General features: G+C 33.7%; 1 protein-coding gene across 1 annotated transcript in view; it reads left to right on the forward strand.

Moving 5' to 3' along the window:
* The window catches only part of ATP10A (ATPase phospholipid transporting 10A (putative)), a 270,817-nt gene that overhangs the window by 170,040 nt on the left and 73,901 nt on the right, over window positions 1–26,876 (forward strand). Inside the window, exon 3 of the mRNA XM_051984651.1 lies at window positions 26,478–26,563. Within this exon, the coding sequence (XP_051840611.1) occupies window positions 26,478–26,563 (86 nt within the window). The remainder of the gene's footprint in view (window positions 1–26,477; window positions 26,564–26,876) is intronic.

Raw genomic sequence — 26,876 nt, forward strand, 5'->3', positions numbered from 1 at the left:
GACGCAGGTGGAATAGCAATTATTATTTAGATAAATAATTTGCCCTTTTCTTATGGTAAAAATAGGTACTGATAATTCAGACCATATTGTATTTTTTAGAGGATGGTTGTTTTATAAGCAATTGCTTTTGGCTTCAGTACCTGCTCCTCATACAACTTGCTGTAAGAATCTTCCATGAAAATGGGTGAGGAAAATTAGCACCACAAGTGAAAAATCTCTTATTATCTGCTGAAATCTTTAGTTGCCCTCTAAATTTAGAAACTAATTGACACTCTCCTTGTCCTTTGCAGTGTTCAGAGGATCTTGACATCGTCTGAACAATTCTGTAGGAATTGTCTCTCTCCCAGTCATAGAAAGGCAAGGAAACACCAGCCAGCTAGGCTGCTCTAATTCATTTCTACAGCTCGCCATATGTTTTCATGCACGTATGCATGCTGTTTTCCAGCTTCCCAAATGTATAGATAGTATGGTAACAGCTTCTTGATGAGGGTTGCTCAGATTCCATTTAGGGAATAGTGCCACGTAGAATATTTGAATCAGTACATAAATTTGGAAACCTTGTTGATAAAGTAGGACAGAGCTCACAATACATGGAGAAACTTCTCAAGTAGGCATTTTTCCCCTTTGGTTCCATTTACTTGTTTTGATAAAATATTTCAATAACTATGTTAATGTAATCGGGTGCCTTTATATCATGCTTTTAAAAACATTATTCTATGAATGGATCTATAGGTTTCAGCATATTGCCACAGGGCCGCATAACGTACAAAAGGTTAAATCTTACTATTCTAAAATAACAATCTTTACATTAATGAAGGTAGGTATATTTTATTGTTAAGAGTCAAGTAAAAGCAGTCACCAAAAAGGCCATTTTAATATTTTGCTCCTAATTATGAGTCGTCGCAGGAATACTTAAAAATGTGTGGAATGGCTGATTAACTCAAAGAATCTGAGTTTTTTAAATAGAGTCTAAATCAGGGCTTCTTAAACTTTTTCTACTTGCGACCCCTTCTTACCTGAGAAATTTTTGTGTGACTCTAGGTATATAGGTGTGTGTGTGTGTGTGTGTGTGTATGTGTGTAGACACACACACACACACACATACATATACATACACCAGTCAAACATTTACTGATAATAAATCATAAAGAAATATATTTTAAAATAATTCTCTGCCATACATGTAATTTTATCATTTATTAAAGACAAAAGCAAATTTGCATACTTATGAGATGGATCTGCTTGTTTAATTTTTCATGAAGAATTAAATCTTGGTGGAATATTTGAGAACCAAGGCTGTGGTGAAGTGGCTCTATGCAGCACTGGCAAGTGCTACCAGAAACATCATGGATTCATTATGTGTTTGATTTTGAATTAATTTTTGGTTGTTGCACATTCAGAAACTTTTTACTGATACCAAATTATTCGTGACCCCTACATCCAGTTATGCAGCTGCATTTGGAGTGACCCACAGTTAAATAAGCTTTGATCTAAATAACTTTCCAGTGTAGACAGACCTCCTGAATTTGCCCTAACAGATGAGGCCTTTGTGTAAACAACTTGTATTCAACCCATTCAATTATTAGGTGATTCCATATATTAGAAAGCCCCTCTTTCTCTTAAACTGAAATCTAACTCCTTAAAACTTGTATTCACTTTTTCCTAGTTCTATCCTGCAAGGGGACACAGAATACATGACAGCCCTTCAAATGGTAGAAGTCAGCCATAAATCTTTTTGAACTAAGTCTCAACTTTTTTTTCTACAATAATTCTTAAAATGATATAGTTTCCAGACCCTTTGCATCAAATGCCTTTCAGTTTGTCAGTTGCCTTCCTGAAGTTTGCTCTTGTTTGGTTTTTCATGTTTAAATAGTTTCCCTTAGTATCTTTTTTTCTATTTTGGAATTCATCAGTGCCTAGTATGATGGAATTTGTTTTTCCTTTCATCTGACCATTACACTGCATTTGTTAATGATCTAGGTGACTCAGAGTGTTGAGATTAAGTATAGAGACAATTCTAGGAGCCAAGATGGCAGAATAAGCACTTCTAGGCAACCATAAAATAGCACACCAAGACAGGTCCTACAGCTACAGAACCAGCAAGGAAACAGATTAAAACAATCTTTTAGCCAGGATTATGATGCATAAAAAGATCAAGAGACATAATTTCTGGGTAATTAATCATTTAATAATTGTTAGTAATTAGCAAATAGTTAATAAAAAGATTGTTCATTTGACTAACTCTCATGAACCAAAGAGAGATCATGGCAGCTTCTTGACACATATCTTTGGACGAGTGGGTGTTCCCAAAATATGGCAATCAACTCTGGTTAACAATTAATGAGAGAATGAATATTATTATGAGTATGTGAATGTGAACTATATAATGTGAACTGTAATGAGAAGTGGATCTCTTCTAATAAGGAGCTGGGGGACAATCATTCAGACCACCTCAGTCTTCATCAATCCAATAAAACACAATGTTGGGTAGAGTCTGAATGAAATGTGAAGAAAGCTAACTCCAATCTCATTATTAACCTTATTCATCAGATACTGATTTGACTTAGCAGAGAATGAGGAACTAGAAAAGAAAAAAAATTCTGTATCTCCTCAATAGTGAGAATTTCTTTAGGATAGAGTGTTGAGTCTGGAGTCAGAAAGATTTGAATTCAAATACAGCCTCTAGATATATAATTTTGGGTGTCACTTAACTCTATTGGACTTAGTTCTTCATCTGTAAAATGAGCTGAAGAAAGAAATGACAAAGCACTCCAGTATCTTTGTCATGAAAATACCAAAGGGATCATGAAGAGTTGGATTTGACTGAACAAAAAAATCCAAAAAGACATATTGTATTTGTACTAATGTAATGTCAAACTGCTTTTCCCTACAATCCTTTTCTGATGTCTCTTCAGAATTTAAAAGTGAACTAGAAGGGCCTATAAAGGAATGGTTGTGTTGGATGCAGGTCAATTCAACAAGCATTTATTAAACACCGACTTTGTGCTAGATAGTTATAATACAAAATCAAAATTAAATAGTTTCCACCCTCATGATTTTATATTCTAAAATTTTATTGACTTGATCTACATTGATTAACCTACATTAATAAAATTGTGAGTCCTTGGAAAATTGAAACAAAAGACTGCATTACCTTTTTTGAAGTTATGTCAAACTATTGGCTTATATTGACATTTTGTGCAAATTAGGATTTGTGGAAATAATGATACTTTCTGATCTGGAGATGGGAGGGGTTGCAAGAGAAATATATTTTTATTTTTTTTTAAATTTTGATTTTTAAATTTATTGACAGAACCCATGCCAGGATAATTTTTTACAAGATTATCCCTTGCACTCACTTCTGTTCCGATTTTTACCCTCTTTCCCTCCACCCTCTCCCCCAGATGGCAAGCAGTCCTATATATGTTAAATATGTCACAGTATATCCTAGATACAATATATGTGTGCAGAACCGAACAGTTCTCTTGTTGCACAGGGAGTATTGGATTCAGAAGGTATAGATAACACGGGAAGAAATGCAAGCAGTTTATATTTATTTCCCAGTGTTCTTTCTTTGGGTGTAGCTGCTTCTGTCCATCCTTGATCAATTGAAACTGAATTAGCTCTCTTTATCGAAGAGATCCACTTCCATCAGAATACATTCTCATATAGTATCGTTGTTGAGGTATATAATAATCTCCTGGTTCTGCTCATTTCACTTAGCATCAGTTCATGTAAGTCTCACCAGTCCTCTCTGTATTCATCCTGCTGGTCATTTCTTACAGAACAATAATATTCCATAATGTTCATATACCACAATTTACTCAACCATTCTCCAATTGATGGACATCTATTCATTTTCCAGCTTCTAGCCACTACAAACAGGGCTGCCACAAACATTTTGGCACATAACAGGTCCCTTTCCCTTCTTTAGTATCTCTTTGGGGTATAATCCCAGTAGAAACACTGCTGGATCAAAGGGTATGCACAGTTTGATAACTTTTTGAGCATAGTTCCAAATTGCTCTCCAGAATGGCTGGATGTGTTCACAATTCCACCAATAATGTATCAGTGTCCCTGTTTTCCCACATCCCCTCCAACATTCCACATTATCTTTCCCTGTCATTCTAGCCAATCTGACAGGTGTGTAGTGGTATCTCACAGTTGTCTTAATTTGCAGTTCTCTGATTAATAATGATCTGGAGCATATTTTCATATGGCTATAAATAATTTTAGTTTCTTCATCTGAGAATTGTTGTTCATATCCTTTGACCATTTATCAATTGGAGAATGGTTTGATTTCTTATAAATTAGAGTTAATTCTCTATATATTTTGGAAATGAGGCCTTTATCAGAACCTTTGACTGTAAAAATGTTTTCCCAGTTTATTGTTTCCCCTCTAATCTTGTCTGCATTAGTTTTGTTTATACAAAAACTTTTCAATTTGATATAATCAAAATTTTCTATTTTGTGGTCAATAGTGATCTCTAATTCTTCTTTGGTCATAAATTCCTTCCTGTTCCACAAGTCTGAGAGGTAAACTATCCTGTGCTCTTCCAATTTATTTATAATCTCATTCTTTATGCCTAGGTCATGAACCCATTTTGACCTTATCTTGGTGTATAGTGTTAAGTGTGGCTCAATGCCTAGTTTCTGCCATACTAATTTCCAATTTTCCCAGCAATTTTTGTCAAATAGTGAGTTCTTATCCCCAAAACTGGGGTCTTTGGGTTTGTCAAACACTAGATTATTAAAGTTATTGGCTGTTTTGTCCTTTGAACCTAACCTATTCCATGGATCAACTAGTCTATTTCTTAGCCAATACCAGAAGGTTTTAGTAACTGCTGCTTTATAATATCATTTTAGATCTGGTACAGCTAGGCCACCTTCATTTGACTTTCTTTTTTCATTAATTCCCTTGAAATTCTTGACTTTTTGTTTTTCCATATGAATTTTGTTGTTATTTTTTCTAGGTCATCAAAATAGTTTTTTGGGAGTCTAATTGGTATAGCGCTAAATAAATAGATTAGTTTAGGTAGTATTGTCATCTTTATTGTATTTGCTCGCCCAATCCAAGAGCATTTAATATTTTTCCAGTTGGTTAGACCAGACTTAATTTGTGTGGAAAGTGTTTTGTAGTTTTGCTCATAAAGTTTCTGATTTTCCCTTGGCAGATAGATTCCTAAATATTTTATACAATCAGTAGTTACTTTAAATGGAATTTCTCTTTGTAACTCTAACTGTTGGGTTTTATTAGTGACATATAAGAATGCTGATGACTTATGTGGGTTTATTTTGTATCCTGCAACTTTGCTAAAGGTGTGGATTGTTTCTAATAACTTTTAGTAGAATCTCTGGGGTTCTCTAAGTATACCATCATATCATCAGCAAAGAGTGATAATTTGGTTTCCTCATTGCCTATTCTTATTCCTTTAATCTCTTTCTCAACTCTTATTGCCAAAGCTAGCAAGAAATATATTTTTATGTATCATTTTGGCTCAATTCTTTTCAAAGGTAACTTTCAGCTGTTTCATTTTGAATATAATTATTCAATTGCATTCTAAATTATCATTCTTCCTCACAGTCTTTGTAAACCTTCCAAATTAGCCTATATTCTTTCTGAAGCTTGGATCTTATTATAGGAGGTTGCAAATGAAGTATGAGGGAAAAAATGATTAAAACTCAAGGGCTAGATAGATTCCTAAGTTCTCTCCTGATCAGAATACTGACAGCAGCAATATCTGTGTAGGAAGAGGGAAGGAGGAAAAGAAGGGAAGGAGGAAAGGGAGGAGGTAGAAAGAAAAAGAAAGGGGAGGGAAAGAGGAATGTGGAGAGAGAAAGAAATAGGAGAGGGAGGGGGGAAAGGAGAAGAAGAAAGAAAAGGGAGAAGAGGAGAAAAGGGAAAGGGTTTTGGTTGTGAACTTAAAAAAAAATTATGTAATTTGGTACCCTGGGATTTATTACTTTTGCTTTTATCAGATACAGATTTAAAAATAAAGTCATGTCTTGGGACAAAATTAGTTATTGTTCTATGCCATATTGTTAAGAAAAAACCTCTCTCTCTCCCAAACTATTTCTTTTTTGATTTTTTAACATTTGCACAAAAGAAGATACTATAGAGTTACTAACTGATCTTTTAGGGCCTTTTACTCACATATTTTAACTGTAACTTCCTGATCGTGTTGTCCTTTCTTTTCTCTTTTCACTGCCACTTTATTCCAAATTCTGGTCTCCTAGAACCTGAATTTTCACAATAGAAAACAAACAGGTTTTGCTGAACTAATTTTCTCCCTTCACCAAATTAATCTTCCTAAACATTGCTTTCTTAAGTCCTTCCATTGAATTGGGATTGGAGATAAGGGAAATATCAAAACAAAACCAAAATCAAAAACCTCATGATCCTGATTTCAAGTTAAAATCTAAATTAATTTATCTAACATATACCTCTCTTTCTTCCCCAGCCTCTTCCTACTCTTGTTCTGTAATTTTTTTCCTCTGTATTTCGCAGTGAGAATACCTTTCTCCAATGAGGCCATACTCTTCACAGTTATTCATATTGATTATGATTCTACCCACTTTTGCCATATGAAAATGACACCCCTGACACCTGAAAATCTTTCTCCCCTCTCCTTGGCCTTTCCAAATCCCATCCTTAACACCATAGGAAGGTGAGGAAGTACTATGGAAAAGTGACCAAAATCTGAGAGCTAATTGATGATAATTGCTATTATTATTACTATCAGTGTTATTATATAAGTTTCACATGTAGGAAGTTTCTTGACCAGATTACAACCTCTCTAAAAGGAGAGCCTTTTATTTTCTTTGGTCTTTTAATACAAAGATCCACATTTAAAAGCCTTTAAACAATTAATTTTCCTCCCTAGCAGACAACATATAATTGACCTTACCTTAGTTTTTTTTCCTCATAAGGAGCACCCTGACTATATATAGCTCCCATTACTAATCTCTTCCCCTAGTCTTTTTACATTACTTTTTACACCTCTCCCCAACTATTGGATAATTATATATTGGCCTTACAGTATACTAAGAGCATAGAGTATGGAGAAGCCAAATATAAATTGAAGGAAAAAATATAGAAATAAAAGAAAGGAAATAAAATGAGTGGACTAAAGGAGTTTATCTCATGACCATGTAATTACATTTACTTAGAATGAGAATAAATATCAATTGTTTTCTATTCTGGCCAGAAGCTTTAAGGGTCTTCTCCTGGCCAGTCTGGTATTTTTTTTGGTGCTACTGTATTAGGGTATATTTTGTCTCAATTCTTACTTAGCCCATAGTCATTCAAATGGTAGACTCAGATACAAACTGAAGTCACTGAAGACAGCTCTGAAAAATTCTAAAAGCAATGACAGCATTACTTCCAAGATCACAGGATTTAGAACTGGAAAGGACCAGAGAGGCCCTTCATTTTATAGATGAGGAAACTGAGAACCAAAGAAGTTTAAATTATTTACCCAAGGTCACCCAAGTAGGATCATTGGATAGATAAAAAATGAAGAGACACTAGCTGTTAAGGACATGAGGAAAGGTTTCGTGTAGAACTGACCTTTTGAGGAAACTAGGGATTTTGAGAGGCAGAGGGAGTTAGGGTGAGGATATTCTGAAACAAGAAAGGATACTATTTAGTGCAGGTAAGGGGTGATTTTTATACCTTTCAAAACTGGGTAGGCCTTTTGTAGTTTATAGAGCATGATGTTAGATCCAAGATAACAGGAAATTTAAAAAAGCCAAAGGCTCTATTTTCAAGCAGAAATTTGGGACTACATCATCCATAGTGATTACATTTGCTTCAAAAAGTTCAATAGTCGAACTTCCGGTTAAGATGGCGGAGAGGAGGCACACAGCTGCATAAGCTCCACGCTTTCTCTCACTATCCATTTCATTACAAGCCTCTGAATTAATGCTTGACTGAAAAAAAAACCACAAATAGTTACCAAGAGAAGCCAACCTTGAGATCCGCCAAGAAAGGTCGGTCTTTACTGGAGGGCTGGGACAGTTTTAGATCGGGCGCAGGCGGCGGGCAGCGGCAGTGAGAGCACGGGAGCAGACGGGAGAGGGGGTGGGGAGTGATCGTAGCCGTCTCTGCGGGGAGAGCTTCGCTACAGGTTTGGATACTTTGCTCCAGCAGCAAGTCAGCAGCCCAGCAGAGAAGCTAAAAACACCGGGGCTGAAGAATACAACCCCAAACAGCTGGAGTCTCTCGGGACCTGGCCGTGCCCCCCCTTTCCCCCCCACAGTGACTCAGCACGCTCTGGGATCTCAGAGCGCAGGCGCAGCACAGTAGGGCTAGTGCCTCACTGCTGCCCCCCCCAGTCTGTAGAGGAAGCTCGGTAACACTACCCAGCCCCTCCCCCAAAGAAAGACTCCAGTTTTTTCTGTTTTTCTTTGCTAGTTTGTCTCTGATTATTAGACAGAATGAGCAAGAAATTGAAGAGGACTTTAACCCTTGACAGCTTCTACACAGATAGAGAGCAGACTCTAAATCCTGAGGAGACTAAAAACAGACAGTCCCCAGGTGAATCCCCAAAGGAGGAGATCATCTGTTCCTCAGCACAGATGAACCTCATAGAAGTGATTAAAAAGGCTCTCACAAGGGAGCTAGAAGAAAAATGGGGAAAGCAGAGTGAGGCTTGGCAAAAGGAGAGGGAAGCTTGGGAAAAGAGCCTGGAGAAAGTTAAAGAGAGAGTGGATAAAGAAGTAAAATCCTTGAAAAATAGGGTTAGTGAACTGGAAACAGAAAACAGCTCTCTAAAAAACAAAATTGGCAAAATGGAAAAAAATTCCACAGAACAAAAGAACTCAATTGGACAATTAGAAAAAGATTTTTAAAAAGTGAGTGAAGAAAATACTTCACTGAAAATCAGAATTGAACAAGTGGAATTGAATGACTCGAGGAGACAAGAAGAATCAGTCAAGCAAATCCAAAAAAATCAAACAATGGAGAAAAATGTGAAATACCTTCTGGGGAAGACAACAGACCTGGAAAACAGATCCAGGAGAGACAATCTGAGAATCATTGGACTTCCAGAAAAACATGATGAAAAAAAGAGCCTGGACACTATTTTCCAGGAAATTATCAAAGAGAACTGCCCAGAAGTCATAGGAACAGAGGAAAAAATAAACATTGAAAGGATTCATCGATCACCCACTGAAAGGGATCCTAAAATCAAAACACCAAGGAATATAGTGGCCAAATGCCAGAACCCTCAGATGAAGGAAAAAATATTGCAAGCGGCTAGAAAAACCCAATTCAAGTATCAAGGAGCCACAATAAGGATCACCCAGGATCTGGCAGCATCCACATTAAAAAATCGAAGGGCCTGGAATATGATATTCCGAAAGGCTAAGGAACTTGGTATGCAACCAAAAATAACTTACCCAGCTAGAATGAGCATCTTTTTTCAGGGAAGAAGATGGACATTCAACGAAGTAAGCGAATTTCATCTATTTCTGATGAAAAAACCAGAACTTAACAAAAAGTTTGATCTACAAATATAGAACTCAAGAGAAATCTAAAAAGGTAAAGATTAATCTTGGGAACTATATTTTGACTATATAGATGTATAAAGAATACATGTATACCTTGTTCTAGAAATTGATGTGGAAAGGACATTGTATCAGAAAAAGGGTAAAGTGGGGGTAGTACATCTCATGAAGAGGCAAAGGAAACCTATTATATCTGAGAGAAAGAATGGAGGGGGATGAATATAGTGGGTATCTTACTGCCTTCAGAATTGGCTTTAAGTGAAAAATCTTAAGACATATTCAATCTATGGTGAAACTTCTCCCACCTCATTGAAAAGTGAGAAGGGAAAAGTGAAAAGGGAAGGAATAAGCTAAGCGGAAGGGAATACGGAATTGGGAGGGAAAGGGGTAAGATAGGGGGAGGAACTCTAAGGCAGGGGGAGGGATACTAAAAAGGGAGGGCTGTGAGAAGCAAGTGGTGCTCACAAGCTTAATACTGGGAAGGGGGGGAAAGGGGAAAGAAGGGAGAAAAGCATAAACCGGGGTTAACAAGATGGCAAGTAATACAGAATTGGTCATTCTAACCATAAACGTGAACGGGGTAAACTCCCCCATAAAGAGGAAGCAGTTAGCAGAATGGATTAAAAGCCAGAATCCTACAATATGTTGTTTACAGGAAACACACCTGAAGCGGGGAGATACATGCAGGTTAAAGGTAAAAGGTTGGAGCAAAATCTACTATGCTTCAGGTGAAGTCAAAAAAGCAGGGGTAGCCATCCTGATCTCAGATCAAGCTAAAGCAAAAATTGATCTAATTAAAAGAGATAAGGAAGGGCACTATATCTTGCTAAAGGGTAGCATGGATAATGAAGCACTATCTATATTAAACATATATGCACCAAGTGGGGTAGCATCTAAATTCTTAAAAGAGAAACTAAGAGAGCTGCAAGAAGAAATAGACAGTAAAACTATAATAGTGGGAGATCTTAACCTTGCACTCTCAGAATTAGATAAATCAAACCACAAAATAAATAAGAAAGAAGTCAAAGAGAATACTAAATAGAATACTAGAAAAGTTAGATATGATAGATCTCTGGAGAAAATGTAATGGAGACAGAAAGGAATACACTTTCTTTTCAGCAGTTCATGGAACCTATACAAAAATTGACCATATATTAGGACATAAAAACCTCAAACTCAAAAGCAGTAAGGCAGAAATAGTAAATGCATCCTTTTCAGACCACGATGCAATGAAAATTACATTCAACAAAAAACCAGGGGGAAGTAGACCAAAAAATAATTGGAAACTAAATAATCTCATACTAAAGAATGATTGGGTGAAACAGCAAATCATAGACATAATTAATAACTTCACCCAAGAAAACGATAATAATGAGACATCATACCAAAATGTATGGGATGCAGCCAAAGCGGTAATAAGGGGAAATTTCATATCTCTAGAGGCCTATTTGTATAAAATAGAGAAAGAGAAGGTCAATGAATTGGGTTTGCAACTAAAAATGCTAGAAAAGGAACAAATTAAAAACCCCCAGTCAAACACTAAACTTGAAATTCTAAAAATAAAAGGTGAGATCAATAAAATTGAAAGTAAAAAAAACTATTGAATTGATTAATAAAACTAAGAGTTGGTTCTATGAAAAAACCAACAAAATAGACAAACCCTTAGTAAATCTGATTTAAAAAAGGAGAGAGGAAAATCAAATTGTTAGTCTTAAAAATGAAAAGGGAGAACTCACCACTAACGAAGAGGAAATTAGAGCAATAATTAGGAATTACTTTGCCCAACTTTATGCCAATAAATTCGACAACTTAAATGAAATAGAAAAATACCTCAAAAAATATAGCTTGCCCAAACTAACAGAGGAAGAAGTAAATATCCTAAACAGTCCCATCTCAGAAAAAGAAATAGAACAAACTATCAATCAACTCCCTAAGAAAAAATCCCCAGGACCAGATGGATTTACATGTGAATTCTACCAAACATTTAAAGAACAATTAACTCCAATGTTATATAAACTATTTGAAAAAATAGGAATTGAAGGAGTCCTACCAAACTCCTTTTATGACACAGACATGGTACTGATACCTAAACCAGGTAGGCTGAAAACAGAGAAAGAAAATTATAGACCAATCTCCCTAATGAATATTGATGCTAAAATCTTAAATAAAATATTAGCAAAAAGATTACAGAAAATCATCACCAGGATAATACACTATGACCAAGTAGGATTTATACCAGGAATGCAGGGCTGGTTCAATATTAGGAAAACTATTAGCATAATTGACTATATCAATAACCAAACAAACAAACCATATGATCATCTCAATAGATGCAGAAAAATCATTTGATAAAATCCAACATCCATTCCTAATAAAAACACTTGAGAGCATAGGAATAAATGGACTTTTCCTTAAAATAGTCAGGAGCATATATTTAAAACCATCAGTAAGCATCATATGCAATGGGGAAAAACTGGAACCTTTCCCAGTAAGATCTGGAGTGAAGCAAGGTTGCCCACTATCACCATTATTATTTAATATCGTATTAGAAACACTAGCCTCGGCAATAAGAGTCGAGAAAGATATTAAAGGAATTAGAATAGGCAATGAGGAAACCAAACTATCACTCTTTGCAGATGATATGATGGTATACCTAGAGAACCCCAGAGATTCTACTAAAAAGCTATTGGAAATAATTCATAATTTTAGCAAAGTAGCTGGCTACAAAATAAATCCCCATAAATCCTCAGCATTTTTATACATCACCAACAAAACCCAACAGCAAGAGATACAAGGAGAAATTCCATTCAGAATAACTGTTGATACCATAAAATATTTGGGAATCTATCTACCAAAGGAAAGTCAGGAGTTATATGAGCAAAATTATAAAAAAATCTCCACACAAATAAAGTCAGACTTAAATAATTGGAAAAATATTAAGTGCTCTTGGATCGGCCGAGTGAACATAATAAAGATGACAATACTCCCTAAACTAATCTATTTATTTAGTGCTATACCAATCAGACTTCCAAGAAAATATTTTATTGATCTAGAAAAAATAACAACAAAATTCGTATGGAACAATAAAAAGTCGAGAATCTCAAGGGAATTAATGAAAAAAAAAATCAAATGAAGGTGGCCTAGCTGTACCTGATCTAAAATTATATTATAAAGCAGCAGTCACCAAAACCATTTGGTATTGGCTAAGAAATAGATTAGTGGATCAGTGGAAAAGGCTAGGTTCACAAGACAGAATAGTCAACTATAGCAATCTAATGTTTGACAAACCCAAAGCCCCTAACTTCTGGGAAAAGAATTCATTATTTGATAAAAACTGCTGGGATAATTGGAAATTAGTATGGCAGAAATTAGGCATGGATCCACACTTAACACCATATACCAAGATAAGATCAAAATGGGTCTATGACCTAGGCATAAAGAACGAGATTATAAATAAATTAGAGGAACATAGAATAGTTTATCTCTCAGACTTGTGGAGGAGAAAGAAATTTGTGACCAAAGATGAACTAGAGACCATTATTGATCACAAAATAGAAAATTTTGATTACATCAAATTAAAAAGCCTTTGTACAAATAAAACTAATGCAAACAAGATTAGAAGGGAAGCAACAAACTGGGAAAACATTTTCACAGTTAAAGGTTCTAATAAAGGCCTCATTTCCAAAATATATAGAGAACTGACTCAAATTTATAAGAAATCAAGCCATTCTCCAATTGATAAATGGTCAAAGGATATGAACAGACAATTTTCAGAGGATGAAATTGAAACTAATAGTTTCACTCATATGAAAGAGTGTTCCAAATCATTATTGATCAGAGAAATGCAAATTAAGACAACTCTGAGATACCACTACACACCTGTCAGATTGGTTAAGATGACAGGAAAAAATAATGATGAATGTTGGAGGGGATGCGGGAAAACTGGGACACTAATGCATTGTTGGTGGAGTTGTGAACGAATCCAACCATTCTGGAGAGAAATCTGGAATTATGCCCAAAAAATTATCAAATTGTGCATACCCTTTGATCCAGCAGTGTTTCTATTGGGCTTATATCCCAAAGAAATACTAAAGAAGGGAAAGGAACCTGTATGTGCCAAAATGTTTGTAGCAGCCCTGTTTGTAGTGGCTAGAAACTGGAAAATGAATGGATGCCCATCAATTGGAGAATGGCTGGGTAAATTGTGGTATATGAATGTTATGGAATATTATTGTTCTGTAAGAAATGACCAGCAGCATGAATACAGAGAGGACTGGCGAGACTTACATGAACTGATGCTAAGTGAAATGAGCAGAACCAGGAGATCATTATACACTTCGACAACGATATTGTATGAGGACATATTTTGATGGAAGTGGATTTCTTTGACAAAGAGACCCAACTGAGTTTCAATTGATAAATGACGGACAAAAGCAGCTACACCCAAAGAAAGAACACTGGGAAACGAATGTGAACTATCCGCATTTTTGTTTTTCTTCCCGGGTTATTTATACCTTCTGAATCCAATTCTCCCTATGCAACAAGAGAACTGTTCGGTTCTGCAAACATATATTGTATCTAGGATATACTGCAACATATCCAACATATAAAGGACTGCTTGCCATCTAGGGGAGGGGGTGGAGGGAGGGAGGGAAAAAATCGGAACAGAAACTAGTGTCAATATAAAGTAATTATTAAATAAAAATTAAAAAAAAATAAATTGATAGGATTGGACAAAAAAAAAAAAAAGAAAGTTCAATAGTGAGAAAAGGAAGGAAATAAAATGGAAGGCCTTGCTTTGTTTTCTCAGAAAGTCATCAAATAGACCCATATGTATTCAAAGATTCCTGCCTTCCAGAAAAAATTTGAAAGACTTGTATGAACTGATGCTGAGTAAAGTGAGGAGAACCAGAAGAAAAATTCACACAATAACAACATTATTGTACAGATAATTATCTTTGAAAGCCAAAGTAACCCTAACATGACAGCCAACCTCAATTCTACAGGAGTCATGATAAAACATGGTACCCCCATTCTGACAAAGAGAGGATGGAGTCAGAGTAAAGACTGAGACTTTTTTTATTTTTGGACATAGTATAAAAATTTATTTTCCTTTATTATATATATCTGTAAGATAATTTTTTATCTTGTTTTCTCAATGGAGATAGGGAAAGGTGAGGAGACAAAAGGCATCTTCATGAAAATAAAATAAAAATTTGAGAAAACAAAAAAACCCTAAGATCTCTTCAACAGAGCCTTATAAAGCTCATGTCTCATAAAAAGTTAACTGGACATAAACACTTGAGTATTTTTACTGTAAAAACCCATTTCCATTTTGATTTGTTGTGTAGAATTGTCAGCAATAGAAAAAAAAATGAAGTAAAACTTTTACACAACAGATTATAATATTGTATCATATTAACAATGTTTAGATTACAAGTAAGGGTTTTTAAAAAGATTTGGGGATTTCAGTGGATTGCAAAAAAAAATATGGTAGCAAAAAACCCCAAGTTCCAAACCAAAAAATTCCAAATGAGATCTTAGGATGCATTAAGTCATTATACTGGGGACTTGATTCAAGAGATGATAAACCTGATTCTGTTTTTTAGCACCATATTTTAAGAAAAATAATGACAAGCTGTAGTGGATCCAGAGGAGAGCAGGAAAGAAGACAGGAAGGGAGCACATGCAATATCCATTATTTAGCCTAGACAGTAAAATATTTGATGAGAAGTAGGGGTTAGAAGTAAGATAGTAGCAATAAGGATTGGGATACAATATATGTGCTATCTTTCAAGCATTTAGAGGCCTTTCATATGGAAAAAGAACTCAACCTCTGCTTGTTCCCAGAAGACAAAGCTAGAAACATTGGGTGGAAGTTGGAGAGTACCATAGCCATAGAAAGGATATTAAGAAGAATAGATTTAACTGTTATCCAGCAATGGAATAAGCTTCCTGGGAAAGTAATGAGCTATTGAACAGTAAACACCTAATGCAGTTTGTCTTTGCCTTTCCTAAAAATATGGTGCTCAGAATTTCGGTGCTAGATGGATTCTAATAAGGACCATCACCTCCTTATTTTTGCATCAACTGTGCCTTTCAATAACCATTGGATGACCACTTGAATTATGAATTATAATTCAGAATTGGCATTGAGAAAGATAATGGCCAGCTATAATATAGTTGTCTATGTGATTATAAAAGTATAATTTGATTAGTTGCTATGTTATAAATCAATTAAGATAGCTTGACATGGTTGAAATAGTACTGTACCCAAAGTATATTATCATTTACTAGATATATGGTCTTTGGCAAGCCACTGACATAATCCTGCTTCTTTTCTAGAAAATGAAAGGGAGATAGTTGCAGTTAGTTTGCACAGGATAAGAAAGCTGGGCCTGGAGTTCAGAAGACATGAGTTCAAATGCCGGACAAGTCATTTAGCCTTTTTGCCTCAGTTTCTTTAACTGTGAAATGAAAACAATAACATCAGAATTGTTGTGAAAATAAAATGAGATGACATTTGTAAAATATGTTTAACACAGTGCCTGGCATATAGTAAGCACTATATAAATTCTTATTTCTTCCCTGCAATCTTCACTTTGTTGGATTAAAAAACTCCTAAGATCTCCTCCAATGTGAAAATGGTATGATTTTATATAAACTTTCAAAAAAATTTTTTTGTATACTTGCATCTATCGCTTACAGTTGATCAAACATGATGTTTAGATTGATTTCGGCCAAAAGTTAACCAACCAAATATTGGTCAGGATTGCAACCTACTAGTATAACATTGTTTCAATAGAGAAAAAAACAGACTTAACTTGAATCATTTTGTCTAACAATATTGTTTTTCATGAATAGGGCTATACTGCCTGTACTCCTTGTGTGTCCCCAGAGTGTTTATGTTCAGTACACAATACCAGGAGCTCTGCAAATACAAACTGAATGGGGAAGTAAAAACAAAAGCTGCTCCAATTATTTATTATTTCAATAATTCAGGTGAAAATAATGGTCTGCTTGAATTATCTCAATTGTTTGGCAGTGTTGCCTAAGGGAAACACTTAAGATATCTGCTTCTTAATACTTTTGATTTAAAAGAAGGAATATGCTTTCTGCAAAATACCCAGAAAATGAAAACATTTACAAGAAACTCCAGAAAAATTATTTTACTAAGTTTTCTCAGATCAGGAAACCCCAAGTACAAGTTCAAGTCTAAATGTTTAATAATGTTGCTGGCTGCAGTGGGGCAAATAGCCCTAGAGACCATAAAACAATGTTGAAAGTACTGCTTTGAAAAGAATGGCTTAGAGATAAAAATCAAAATTTGTTACATATTACATTCTTAGCACCTTGATTCTTTCCCTAACTCTGGCTTGTCATGGCATGTAGAGCAAAGTTAGTAGATCACAGGTCAAGCAATCAGATAGTAAGGTCCAAATATCAAAGAAATCCAAGGTAGATTGTCTTTTGTTTTTATTTTATTTGGCTATGTGATTCTTTATTTTTTTCTCTGCTATTTAAAAAAAAAACATTTTTAATTGATTTTGAGCTAAATACAAAAAAGACCAAAAAAAAAAAAAAAAAAGAAAAAAGAAAAAAGAAGAACATTTCTACATACATAGCACACATATTGAGAGGATTCAATATAAAACCATGAATTTTCATTTCAGGCCATTTACTTTTTTTCTCCCTCCGTTTCTACCCTCCATAGAGAAGGCTACAATTAAACACATAGACAGATACAAACAAATGTACATTCATACATACATGTAAAACCATATTATACATAATCCTGTTTATCAGTTCTTTTATTGGAGATGGAAAGCATCTTCCTTTATAAGTTCTTTGTATTTGGTTTAAGTATTTATGACGTTCAAAATGAATGTTATTCACAGTTATTTTTAGTATTTCTGTTACTGTGAACAAAATTGTCTTAGTACTTCTCATTTCATTTTTCCTTATTTCATGCAAGTCTTTCAATGTTTTTCTAAAATCAACCAGCTCCTCGTATCTTGTAACACAGTATTTCATCAAAATCTTATATTACAACTTGTTTATCCATTTTTCAATTTAAGGGCATCTGTCATTTTAGCCAGTCTAATTGATGCAAGATGGTATCTCAAAGTGGTTTTAATTTGCATTTCACTATACAGTAACGATTTATAGTATTTTAAATGATTTATATAATTATCTTACATTGATTTTTTTTCATCAAAACTTGTGTTTACCTCCTTTGACCATTTTTCAAAGTTTTTTCTATATTAGAGAAATGAAACCTTTACCTGACAGTCTATAAAATCCCCTTCATTTTCTGCTTTTTAAAAAAATTTTAACTGCATCAGTTTTATTTCTACAAAAGTTTTTTAGTCAAAATTGTCTCCCTATCAGGAATTTACTGACCATTTTGTGAAGACTCATACTCGTGTGTCTGTCCAGAGGACTCAGGCAGCTGCTGTGGCAACTACATAAATTTTTTTTTTATAAACAAGGAATAAATTGAACTACGCCTGTTTAAAAAAAAAATTGTTCATTTTACATCTCATAGTGCTCTTTATCTCTTGTTTATTCATACATTGTTGTCCTATCTGTAAGACTGGTAGGTAATAGATTTCTATGCCCACTTTCTGCCATACTACTTTCTAGCTTTCCACGCAATTTTTACCAAATGATGAATTCTAATTCTATAAACTTCAACCTTTCTATTTGTCAAAAACAAGGTTACTATAATCATTTACTGATACATATTGTACCTAGATTATGTTCCATTGATTTACCTTTTTGTTTTTTAGCCAGGACCAGATAATTTTGATAATTACTGCTTTATACTCTATAGTTTAAGATCTAGTGTTGCTTATCTTACTTCCTTTACTTTTAAAAAATAGTTTCTTTGAAAGTCTTGACTGTTTCTTCTTTCAAATGAATTTTATTATTTTTTTCCAACTTAGTAAAAATGTTTCTTGATAATTTAATTGGGATGTCATTGAATAAATAGCTCAGTTAGGTAAAATTATCATTTTTATAAGATCCAAGGTTTATGCATTCTCACTTCATTTATATAAATACAGTGTTACCATTTTATGGTCAGTAAGCCCATGATTTTGTATTGTTTTTCTGGTTAATATTAATGGATAAAACTAGGCCATCGGAATTCTCTTATTTCTTTTCCCATGTGAGCATCTGGTCCCTATGAATGTTCATACACATTGTTTCTCTTAAGTTCATCATGCATTAAGTTTGGTAATACAAATATTTCAGGTTCTTACATGAAAGTTTTCTTTCCAAGTATTATAAACCATATACATATTTGGAATTGTTAAGGATATTAAAATAAAGCAATATAATGTTTTAAGATTGACAAATTGCTTTCCTCACAACAACCCTATGATGTAGATAGTATAAGTATTTACTTTAAGTTTGTACCTGAAAAAACTGAGGTACATAGAGTTTTAATGATATATCACACAACAAGTAAATGTTGAACTATATCTTGACCTCTCAAGTCTTCTGATTTCAATAAAGAAAACTTTCCAACTCTGTAAATTTATTTATTTAATTTTTCTACTTTTATGATGGAAAAAAATAATATCTGATTTTTATAGTTCAGTAATTTTATAATTAAGTAAATTATAAAGTAAAATTAAATAAAATTGTAAAGTAAATTATAGTAATTTTGAAATTCTCACCCAAATTCAGATATTCATCATTTCTTTTTCACCTGTACTATAGTAGTAGTGATTGAAACTATTTTCTTTGCTTATTTCTAAGCATTATTTCCCTTCATACATTTATGTTCTAAATAAACTTGCTTATATAATATACATCTCTTATTTCTGTGGCTTAACATAATCTTTTTCCTGTGTCTTGCATGCATTACCTTCTTCATTCCTTTTGTGTAGGACTGCTCCCTCTCTTCAAAGCTTAATTGAAATATCACATTTTACATCTCTGGAATCCTCTAATTGTTACTGTCCTTTAGGAATTTTATTGTTGTTGTTAAATCATTTCAGCCATTCTGATTCTTTGTGACATCACTTGGAGTTTTGTTTGCAAAAATACTGGATTGATTAGCTATTTCCTTTTCTGGATCATTTTCCAGATAAGGAAACTGAGGCAAATAGGGAGAATTGACTTGCCCAGGGTCATATTGCTAATAAGTATGTGATGCTAGAGTTGAATTCAAGTCTTTCTGACTCCATGCTCTGCATTCTATTCACTAAGCCACATAGCTTCCTCTATAGAGATTAAATTGTACTTACTTTGAATATATTTTTAATTTAATTGTGTTGAATAGAAGCATTCCAATTGAATAGAAGCAACTTGAGGGACTTTTTGTTTTTGTTTCCTTTTCCTGAATCCTTGTGCTTAGCATTATTGGTGGTTTGCATTGCTTAATTCCTGAGGAATAGTCAAATGTATTATCGACACTACTATTTCTGATTCTTTATCCCATGATGCTAAAACACTAAACAAAAACAAAAACAAAAGCTTTGGGGGGAAATGTGGAATATACTTTGACATTTGGATAAATATGTGAACACATCAATAATGTGGGTTCTTCCTCGAATGGATTATAACCTAGTCATGCCTTCTTTATGACTACTGTCTAGTCATAGACATAGACAGTAGTCTTCCCATAAATCCTACAGGGGATCCACCGACTATATTGAGGCATAGGTACCAGTGATAGATTCAAGATGTCCATTTATTATCTCTTCTTGGCACTATTCCTTGATTGATCCTTCTGTAGTCATATATCCCTTTGATGATATTCCTGATGCAACTTTTCTTTCTTCTTTATCTATTCTTCAATGGTAATGTTATAGTCTACTAATTATCATCAAGTGCTCCACATTGCCTTTTGAGTGACTTGGAACTTAAATTACACAGAGATTGTGATGCATACACACGCTTGACCCTGAGAATACAAAAACAAAATAATCTCTGCACTCTAGAGATTTAAATTCTCTCAGGAGAGACAACATAGTTATATATAAAATAGACCAGTGATGATTGGGGACATTATCTAGCATCTCAAGGGACTTATGAAAAGTCCCACACAGGAGGTGTTTGATCTGAATCTCTTAGGAGAAGGGAATTTACAAGGTACTATTTAGCTGTTTTCTGTGAGATCAAGAAGGAAAAATAAGCATCCTCATGGTATTAAAAATAATACTAAGAAATTCTAAAATTTTTAATTTTTGAAGTTATTTTAAGAGTTATACTCTAAATTCAAAAATACTTTTGACTCTCATAATAGTCTTTTACCCTCACAGTTGGTAACCAAAATAAACAGATGCCTATATCACATTTCACTTATGTTTTAAAGATATAGCCTGAAACAGGGGTTTTTAATCTCTTATTAATGAACAGGTTTCATTGCATCCTTAGACTGATAGCATTGAAAATGCCAACTTTCACCTTAATCAGATGAAGTTTATGATTATTTTTTCCAATGAACCCACATTAGAATTTTCATCTTTAATCACAGTAAAGTTGACAAAGAGATGGAGACTTTTTTCTCCATGACATCCAGTTTCTAGTAGAATTAGGACTTTGGGAGTAGATGTTCTTCTTGCTTTATTTCATTTCTATCTTCTATTTAAATCATTAAATAGGTCTCTATATCACATATCGGGTAACATGCTTTGTTTTTGTGATAGCTTGACTTTTTTCTACTTTTATGTCTGTGTTTTGTTTTTGTTTGAGATTGCTTGTAGTTTAATCATCAGATATCAAGTACTATATATCATATCCACATCTGTATAAAATTGTATATTATACATGCAGCTGACTTAAAAACTAGCAAATCATTTTATAGAATTTATTTAAAAAAAACATTTAGCACCCCAATTGGTTGATTTCATTTTGAAACAGAACTTACTAAATTGCCCCAAATGGCAGAGCAAGATTGATGCTTTTCATAAATTTGGACTTGCCCCAAATCACATAATTATTTGCATAATGTCACGAATACAGTATCTGCAGTCCCAGAGACTAAATATCCTAGCATTCCTGACCCCTGTAAAGTATATATTCTTAGAAAAAATAACAAAGACGAAATATTTTAAACATACTACATTGTCTGCCAAGCATAATATTAGTATACTATGGAAATCACATTCTATGTGGAAATCCTGAATTATGTATTTATGAGTTCCTTTCCTCTTAAAAAAAAGTAGTTTTATCTACCTCTGGACAGTTCACAAAATTTCAAATAAGCATGAAACTTCTGAAATTTTTATATTAGTAAGGAAATAAAATAGGAGCTTATTAAGCCAAAAAATAAAAACACTGTTTTAAATTAAGTTTTTAAAAGAGACTTAAAAATATTCTTTTAAATTATTGGTATTCTTGTACAATCATCCTTTCTATATCACAGTTCTGCTATATTGCAAATACATATTGGCATATATGCCAATATATATTGGCACAAGAAATTAAATGAGAATTTGGGGAGTATTTTGAGGAAGCCACAATTAACATTTAAAAGCCAGCAGACAGCACAAAAAAAGTTTAGAAACTCAAGAATGCATAAAAGATATGTATAATATTACATAATATCAATCCAGATATACTGTAAATATCCTATAAAAGAATATGAAAAAATTCAGAATTCTTCTCTGATATGAGAAAAAGGTCAAAAAATTTTACATGGATTTTCCAAATGATAGGAGTGCCGTACCCCTTATCCCCATGATGTGGAAGAGGTAACTATAAGTTTTATTTTTTTTAGTATACTTAATATACTTAGTACTTTATTGAGAAACTCATTATACGTAGTTACTTTTGCCAATATGTTTAATTTCCCCAATTATGAAAGCAGAGTTTGAGATGGAGAGGGAAACTGTACTGAAATGCTGGAGATGAGAGTAATATAACATGGGCCTGGAAAGAATAATATAGTCAGATGTAGTAAGAGAACTTTGAGTCGGTAAATCTGGATAACAATAATAAATAATAATAAGGATATTTAGTTGTTTTTTAGCTGTGTCTGATTTTTCATAACCCCTTTTGAGGTTTTCTTAATAACGATACTGGTTTATCATATCCTTCTCCAGTTCATTTTACAGATGAGGAAACTGAGGCAAGCAGGGTTAAATGACTTGCCCAGAATCACATAGCTACTAAGTGTCTGAGGCCAGATTTTTAACCCACACAGATGAATTTTATTGACTCTAGGCTTGGCCTATCCACTGTGTCACCTAGCTGCCTATTAATAATATTTACTAACATTTATATAGTACTTGCAGTTTGACAACAAGAATTGGGTTTATCACTTCACAATTATTATCTCACTTGATCTTCACAACACTTGGAGATAAATGTTGTTATTATCTCCATTTTACAGATGAGGAAACTGAGGCAAGCAAGAGTTTGCCCAGAGTCACAGAGCTAGTAGGTGTCTGAGGCCAATTTTGAACGAGTCTTCCAGACTCTGCGACAATTGCAAATTGAGGACCAGGAAGCATCAGAATTATGTCAGCTCTTTTTATTCAGGTGTGTTAAGAGTGATTAAAAAAGGGAAAAATTCAGAACTCAAGAGGGTAGTTAGGGTTGAGATTATCTTCTAAAAATAGCTGGATTCCAGCGAGCCCAAGGTGGAAAAACATTTAAAGGAAGAGATCTAGAATGGAGAATTTGTAGTGACAAAGCAGGGGTTCCACAGGAATATTTATCTCAAGAAATATTTTCCCAAGTCTGTTAATAACTAAATTAAATAAAATACTTTATTTGGGGATGGATTATTTGTTTAAACAGTTGGGAAATAAAGTTATTGCTGTTCCAGACTTTGACAAATTATTTGTGACTATTCCTCAACTCTAATTAAGGAAATGGTATCTGAGTCTAAATACTTAATTGACAGACTAGATCAATGTCTTCAGGCTAACAGAGAAAACTTAGAGTTTCTGATATGCTTCATTAAGTCCATGCTTCCTTTTTCATTATTTTTTTTTACCTAATGTCTTTGTCAATCTAAAACTGAAAGTACTAGTGAAATAAATTTATTTCAGTAAATTTACTGAGTTAAAATATTTTCATCCCATTCATAAATTCAACTTTATCCTTTGACAGTGTTTATTATCATTAATTACTATTTTTTATACAAATGAAATTCTGCAAACCTTTACCAATTACCATCTGCAAAGTATATAAAACATGATAACTTTCAGAAGATAAAATCATTTCTTCTTGAAGCTTACCTATACTAAGATAGATAAGAAAAACCTTTTCAAAGCATTTGAAAGCTAGGCCTTTTAATCCTGGATTGCATTCCGGTATATACAATATTTCTTTTGCAAATAGGTATATTTCTGCTGACAGCAAGTGTATATCATGTCTTTTCTGTTAGATTACTGACTCAAGGCCAATTCACCAATAGTGTCTTCAAATGTATTGGAACAAGCTAGGAAATGTCTGTAGGGAAGACCTTATAAATAATGCTGAGTAACTTATATTTCATGTAAAAAAAAATCATACAAAGTTAGGAAAGGACTTTGAGCAATGGAATAAATTTCAAATAGCAAGGGAAAACTTAATTTTGAAAATGCACGATGCATGGAGAGAACAAAAGAAAATATACTTGATTATTATTGTAGGCCTTTAACTTACCTACACTATTGTAAATTATCCCATAGGTGAAACAAGGTTGAAATAAGTTATTTAATTGCCTAATGTTTTGTAATTGCTCAGTAAGAACTTGAATATGTTTATTTCTACATAATGGGGGGAAATGAGCAGATTTAAAAAAAATCTTTTAAAAAAAATTTGAAAGGAAAATTATATAAAACCTTAAATTTTTTTTCAAGCCATATCTCCCCCCCCCCAAATGAGGCTAGTGAGACAGGTTTCATAATTTGCCCAAGGTCATTCCAGCTCTATCAGACTCAAATTCCATTTATCATGCTCTCTTGAGGGGCCTTTTGTTTCATTACTTAAAGTGGAAATGGTGAAAACCATTTCCAAATATTCTCCAAGGTTATTTCTGTCTTCTGTTCTATCTTACTGCCTCTCCATCTCTCTTTCTAAATGTCTCTGTGTCTCTGTCTTTCTCTCTGTCTGCCTCTGTGCCTTTCTGTCTCCATCTCTCTGTATGTTTCTGTCTCTGTCTCTCTCTGAGTCTCTGATTTTCTGTCAGTCAATCTATCTGCCTTTCAGAGATTTCTAGATCTTTCACAGGTATTGTTCTCCAGGGATATTGAAAGGTAATTGATTTCTGATCTGGTTGTATCACCCAGGTTTCCCACCCACATTCTCTATTACTTGTCATGGAGATTTTTTGAGGTAAAGTTTTTCCCCAGGACTTGGCATCTCTGTTTTTTTTTTTTTTTTTTTGAGATACAGTAGGCAGATTATACAATTTTAGGGTAAATTGATTTTGAACTAATTGACTTAGAAATCTTTTGAGTTTAACTCTCATTTTACAGACGAGGAAACTGAAATCTAGGATTCTTCAGGGACTTGTACAACAGAGACACATGGCTAATAATTGTCCAGATGGTACTTGAGCCCAAGTTTTCCTGATGCCAAAACCGATGATTTATTGAATAGATTATGCTGCCACAAAGAAGAGATTCATTGTTTTTGTTTTTCTTCATTCCTACATGAAGCTTCACACACATTCACCTATCTGGAACAATTTAGAAAATGTTACAAGGTTGAACTTGATGAACTCTAGATTCCTTCCAACTCTATATAAATTCTGATTATTATGAAATAAGTCATTGAGAAATTTAAAGAAACATACAAAACAACCAATCTTAGAAAAGAATTTACCCTTGTATATAGAAAATGATTCATACATATTATCAGTTTAAACAAATACACATCAATTGAAGTTAGTGTATTTTTTGTGTATATTTAGTGAATTTTAAGTAAATTTTAAGTAAAAAAGACATAGGTTTGAATGTTGTTTCTGCCACTTATCACCTGTGTGAACTTGGGTAGCTTTCTTCACCTCCATATGCCTAATTTCTAATCTCTAAAATGATAGTAGTGGAGTGATAGCTTTAGCTCAATCTGAGATAATATCTGTAAAATGCTTTGTAAGCTTTAAAGTATGAGATAGACATAAGCTATTGTTATCCAATTGTATGTCTGGGTTGTATATCATGTATAGCACAGTATTATGATAAAAAGATTTTTCAAAAACAAGGCAGTTTTTACCATTTTATACAAATTCATGAAGAGCTTAAATGTGAAAATTTTTTCTAAAATCTTGTATTGCAAAGAAGAGAGGTACTATCTGCAAAACCCTATTGTGAGAGTGAATTTAATTTGGGAAAGAAACAGTGCCAAAGGAGAATTCAGGTCACAGAAAATTTGCTAGTGATAATGTAACTGAGTGGTACAGTAGATAGAACTGTGGGCTTAGAATCAGGAAGATCTGTGTTCAGTGATCCTGGGCAAGTCATTTAACTCTTATTTCCCTTAATTCCTCCTCTGTAAAATGGGGACAATTTAGAGAAATAGCAAACCACTCCAGTATATTTGCCAAGAAAATCCTATGGACAAGTTCATAGCAAAAAGAACTGGAAATGACTCTCCTAGTGAATGTAAATTTAAATCCAAAAACATTTATTAAGCATTTACCAGCTGTACTTCTTTAGATTTCTCATCATAACCTATTCCCTTCCACTCATACCATACCTTTCCTTCAGATCCCCATGCTCCCATCTCTTTTGCGTATTGCCTTTTCCATTGGGTTATCAGTTCCTTCAGAGCAGAGACTGTATTTTTTTTTCATAATTGTATCCACAGTGCTTGGTACATTATTTTGTAAATGGGAGGTACTTAATAAGTTTTTATTAATTGACTAGTTTTAGATTAGGAGAATTATCATTTCTGTTTCTTTAATAATAAGAAATTAGGAGAGTTATCATTTCTGTTCTATTAATAATAAGACAGGTGACTGAAATTAGTCTTTGCTAAGATGTATCTAATGTGTTAAAATTTTATAATTTCAGGATGCTGAATTCAATCCCTTGAAATTCACCAGTATAATCGAATGTGAGAAGCCAAATAATGACCTAAGTAGGTTTCGAGGTTACATGTGAGTATTTTGATCTACTTGTAATCTATATTTTAGTTTTGCTGCTGCTGTTTTTTAATCCAGGCCACTAAAATGATTCACTTTACAGACTTGGATTTGTCTCTTACACTTTAGATCTCAAGAATGTTTAAGCTCATTATCGTATCACTGTTGCCTGATATTTAACTTACCTATAATTCAATGCTTTAGAACATCATTTCACAGATCTAATACCAGTATTTTAGTAAGGAAGAACTACTTTTATTTTTCTGAAGATTTCAAATCATCAGAATTGAGGTTTTTATGCTGGGGATGGGTGGGTTGTAGAACCCTT

The sequence above is a fragment of the Antechinus flavipes genome, chromosome 3, assembly GCF_016432865.1.
Source record: "Antechinus flavipes isolate AdamAnt ecotype Samford, QLD, Australia chromosome 3, AdamAnt_v2, whole genome shotgun sequence".
Lineage (NCBI taxonomy): Eukaryota > Metazoa > Chordata > Mammalia > Dasyuromorphia > Dasyuridae > Antechinus > Antechinus flavipes.